This window comes from Artemia sp. Qi Xiang Cuo, chromosome 2 (genome assembly GCF_049724085.1).
Source record: "Artemia sp. Qi Xiang Cuo chromosome 2, ASM4972408v1, whole genome shotgun sequence".
NCBI classification, from domain to species: domain Eukaryota; kingdom Metazoa; phylum Arthropoda; class Branchiopoda; order Anostraca; family Artemiidae; genus Artemia; species Artemia sp. Qi Xiang Cuo.
Genome location: NC_142795.1, coordinates 9,129,120 through 9,133,474, shown reverse-complemented (window position 1 = coordinate 9,133,474; position 4,355 = coordinate 9,129,120). Strand labels below are relative to the sequence as shown.

The window sequence follows — 4,355 nt, the reverse complement described above, 5'->3', positions numbered from 1 at the left end:
ATTTTGAGATAGCCATTTTGTTTAGCATAGTCGAAAATCTAATAAATATGTCTTTTACGATGACTTAATCCCCCACGGTTCCCAGGGGAAGGGCTGCAAGTTATGAACTTTGCCCATTACTTGCATATTGTATTGGTTATTGGGAAGTATACAGACATTTTCAGGAAGAATTTTTTTTTGGTGGGGGGGGGGGGCTGGAGGAGGGGGTTACTCGGGAAAATCTTTCCATGGAGGATGTTTCTTTGGGGTAAGGGACATTTCTATGAAGGGGGCGCCGGATTTCCAAGCATTATTTAAAAAACAATGAGAAATTGAATTAAAAAAAACAAGTTTTTTACAACTGAAAGTAAGAAGCAACATTAGAACTTAAAACGAACAGAAATTATTACGTATATGAGGGGGTTCTCCCCCAAGTCAATACCTCGCTCTTTACGATACAGTTTTTTTAGTGCTTTCAAAAGATCTATCTATTCTAATTAAACGGCCTTTGTGATTCAGGAGTAGAAAGTCCTCAGGAGGTCCTACCCCTCACCCCCGCTGCCACCTACAATTTAGTTTAATGCCGACTGGGGTCCATATATGGGCATAGAGTCCCTAGGGAGATGGTTTTTCTCACTGAGAATGAAAAAACAGGATTTTTCTCACTTGAAAAAACATGGTTTTTCTCACTTTTATGGATGTTTCTTGGATGGTTATGAGTGTTGGTCAATTTATTTTTTGTTTTTCATGTATGTCAAGTAATGTAAGTCATGTAAGCAATTTATGAATGTTTGATGGTTTTTGTCACTGAGAATGAAAAAACAGGATTTTTCTCACTGACGTATTTTCAAGGTCGATTTACTTGTTGTTGTTGTTATTGTTCGTCCAGGTGCACGCTAGGGGGGAATGTTATGATCCAGGAATAGGAAACAGGATCACGTGTCTCCTTCTAAACCAATCAGAGACTAGGTTACATCTCATTCTAGGCCAATCAGAGGGCTGGTTACATATTAGCTGGAGAGGATTGCAGAGTATATATAGAAAGGATTTTTGCTATAGTTTTTTTATTAGTCTGTGAATAGAATTCAAAGGAGTGAGAAATCACTAAGTTCTTAGTTAGCAGTGTGATAACATGAGTGAACAAGTTGAGTTAGAAATATCCTTTTATTGCAACTGTTCTATTTGTAAAGGTCATTTTCATGATTTTGAACATTCTCATGAACCTACTGTTTGTTCAGACAGCATACAGGCAGAGATAGATGAGAAGAATCTAGAGGAAATGAGAAGAAAAATTACATGTGATATGGAGAGAAATTTATATCGATTGCAAGTAAGCTCACATAAAACAAGGTTTGATATGACAGAAAAGGAAGATCAAATGAAGAGACTAGGAAAAGAGGGATGTCTATATAGCGTAAAAGACAGCAGTGAAAGCCCAATGAAAAATGTGTATAAAGCAAGATATAACTCTGAATATTATGATGAATATGTTCTAAGAGAAGAGAAAAAGTGGTCATTTAAGAGACAACATAAGAGGTCATTCTATGAATTTCGATGAAATTTTATTTCGATAAAATAAAAATCTCTCTGAATAAATATTTGAAGAATGATTTATTTTTATCTTTGATAGAAAACTTGATTAAGGATCGATATCATTCTAAAGGCTGATCTATTCAATCTGAACTATTCATGCACAGAAGTTTCTGATGACTTCCTTATTCTATATATATATATAATTAATATGCGAAAATTAAAATAGTACAATCAAATTTATTGTATGATTATTCTGATGACTTCCTTATTCTATATATATATATAATTAATATACGAAAATTAAAATAGTACAATCAAATTTATTGTATGATTATTTTTCTACAATTCTCTTACAAAAACTAGTGTTTACGGTCAAAAAATGCTTTATAGTTCATTTTTTAAGGAAATGGCATATTTTTCATTCCAAAGCTGGGCTTTTTCTAACCAAAGATTCACATTTGAACCAGAGAAATGTATTTTCTATAATTTTCTTACAAAAACTAGAGTTTACGGTCAAAAAAGCCTTATATTTCGTTTTTTGAGGATTTTTTGAGAATAAATATTTGAAGAATGATTTATTTTTATCTTTGATAGAAAACTTGATTGAGGATCGATATCATTCTAAAGGCTGATCTATTCAATCTGAACTATTCATGCACAGAAGTTTCTGATGACTTCCTTATTCTATATATATATAATTAATACGGGAGCACTCATGAGTGGACACCTCTTTGACTTGCTTGCACACGCCGATGACATTAATCGCCTAAGCGAACAACTAGAGGAACTACAATCAAGCGCTAACGATATTGATCATGCAGCTAGTTCCTTTGGGATGAAAATCAATGCTAACAAGACAAAAGCCATGAAGGTAACGCGGCATATAGATACAGGCCTTCAACCCAGAAAAATTATGATCCAGGGGGAAGAGATCGAGTGGTTTGACCATTTGGTTTACCTTGGATGTGTGCTGACGTCAACAAACGACTCCTCAAAAGACATTAAACGACGCCTCGCCCTTGCCTCAGCATGCTTCAAGTCATTGCGATCGATCTGGAAAAACAAACATCCGTTGCTGAAACTAAAAACATGCCTTTTTCTAGCTCTTGTGGTTCCAGAAGCAACGTACGGAGCAGAGACATGGAACCTGAAAGCAGAAGACAAACGCGGATTGGTGGCCTTTGAAACAAAATCCCTCAGGAAGCTTGCTGGCATCACCTACCTTGATCGAATATCAAACGAACGGCTATTGTCTTCGCTCAACTATTCCCAGACCATCATGCAGACAATCCAGCTTCAACAGCTTCGATGGTTAGGCCACGTTCAGCGGATGTCCCTAGCCCAACTTCCAAAAATTGCGTTTGAAGGAAGGATTGATGGCTTCCGCCCAAAAGGACGACCTCCCAAGCGCTGGAGGGAAAACTTTCCCAGCCATCCCCTGTCTGTACTCCTTCGGACTGCAGCGAACAGGGAATCGTATAAGAAGCTTTGCCATAGTTCTGTCAGAGGAGAAGCCCCGAGTCGGCCAATCCGGCCGGATGGGAGTTAAGTAAGTAAGTATAATTAATATGCGAAAATTAAAATAGTACAATCAAATTTATTGTATGATTATAATATAAAACTAATACATTATTTCTCTACAATTCTCTTACAAAAACTAGTGTTTACGGTCAAAAAATGCTTTATAGTTCATTTTTTAAGGAAATGGCATATTTTTCATTCCAAAGCTGGGCTTTTTCTATCCGAAGATTCACATTTGAACCAGAGAAATGCATTTTCTATAATTTTCTTACAAAAACTAGAGTTTACGGTCAAAAAAGCCTTATATTTCGTTTTTTGAGGATTTTTTGAGAATAAATATTTGAAGAATGATTTATTTTTATCTTTGATAGAAAACTTGATTGAGGATCGATATCATTCTAAAGGCTGATCTATTCAATCTGAACTATTCATGCACAGAAGTTTCTGATGACTTCCTTATTCTATATATACATAATTAATATGCGAAAATTAAAATAGTACAATCAAATTTATTGTATGATTATTCCTGATGACTTCCTTATTCTATATATATATAATTAATATGCGAAAATTAAAATAGTACAATCAAATTTATTGTATGATTATTTCTCTACAATTCTCTTACAAAAACTAGTGTTTACGGTCAAAAAAAGCTTTATAGTTCATTTTTTACGGAAATGGCATATTTTTCATTCCAAAGCTGGGCTTTTTCTAACCAAAGATTCACATTTGAACCAGAGAAATTTATTTTCTCTGAGCTGAATAAATGAGCTGAAAAACCTGAGCTGAAACACAGGCAAGGGATTCAAAATTACAATAATATTTCAAAGCCCTGAAATTCATCACACGAATCAGTTTTGAACTTGTTATCTTCAGCTCTTTTGATTAATATTCCACTCGATAGTACAAAGATCAGGTGCTGTCGCAGTAAATTATTCATCTTTGCCATTCACACATTCTGCCGTGGGTCCGTGGAACTTGCGATTAAATAAAATCCCACGTAACATCTGGATTTCGGATGCCAGGTCAAAAGAAAACGCAAAAGAAAAACGGTCAAAACACACACACACACACACACACACACACACACACACACACACACACACACACACACACACACACACACACACACACACACACACACACACACACACACACACACACACACACACACACACACACACACACACACACACACACACACACACACACACACACACACACACACACACACACACACACACACACACACACACACACACACACACACACACACACACACACACACACACACACACACACACACACACACACACACACAC

General features: G+C 36.0%; 1 protein-coding gene across 1 annotated transcript; it reads left to right on the top strand.

The window, feature by feature from the left end:
- Nucleotides 1–2,227: 2,227 nt before the first annotated feature.
- On the top strand, nucleotides 2,228–3,061 carry LOC148954881 (uncharacterized). Its single transcript, XM_089105510.1, has one exon. It carries the CDS (start codon nucleotides 2,228–2,230, stop codon nucleotides 3,059–3,061), a length of 834 nt encoding a protein of 277 aa, XP_088961636.1.
- Nucleotides 3,062–4,355: the final 1,294 nt, after the last annotated feature.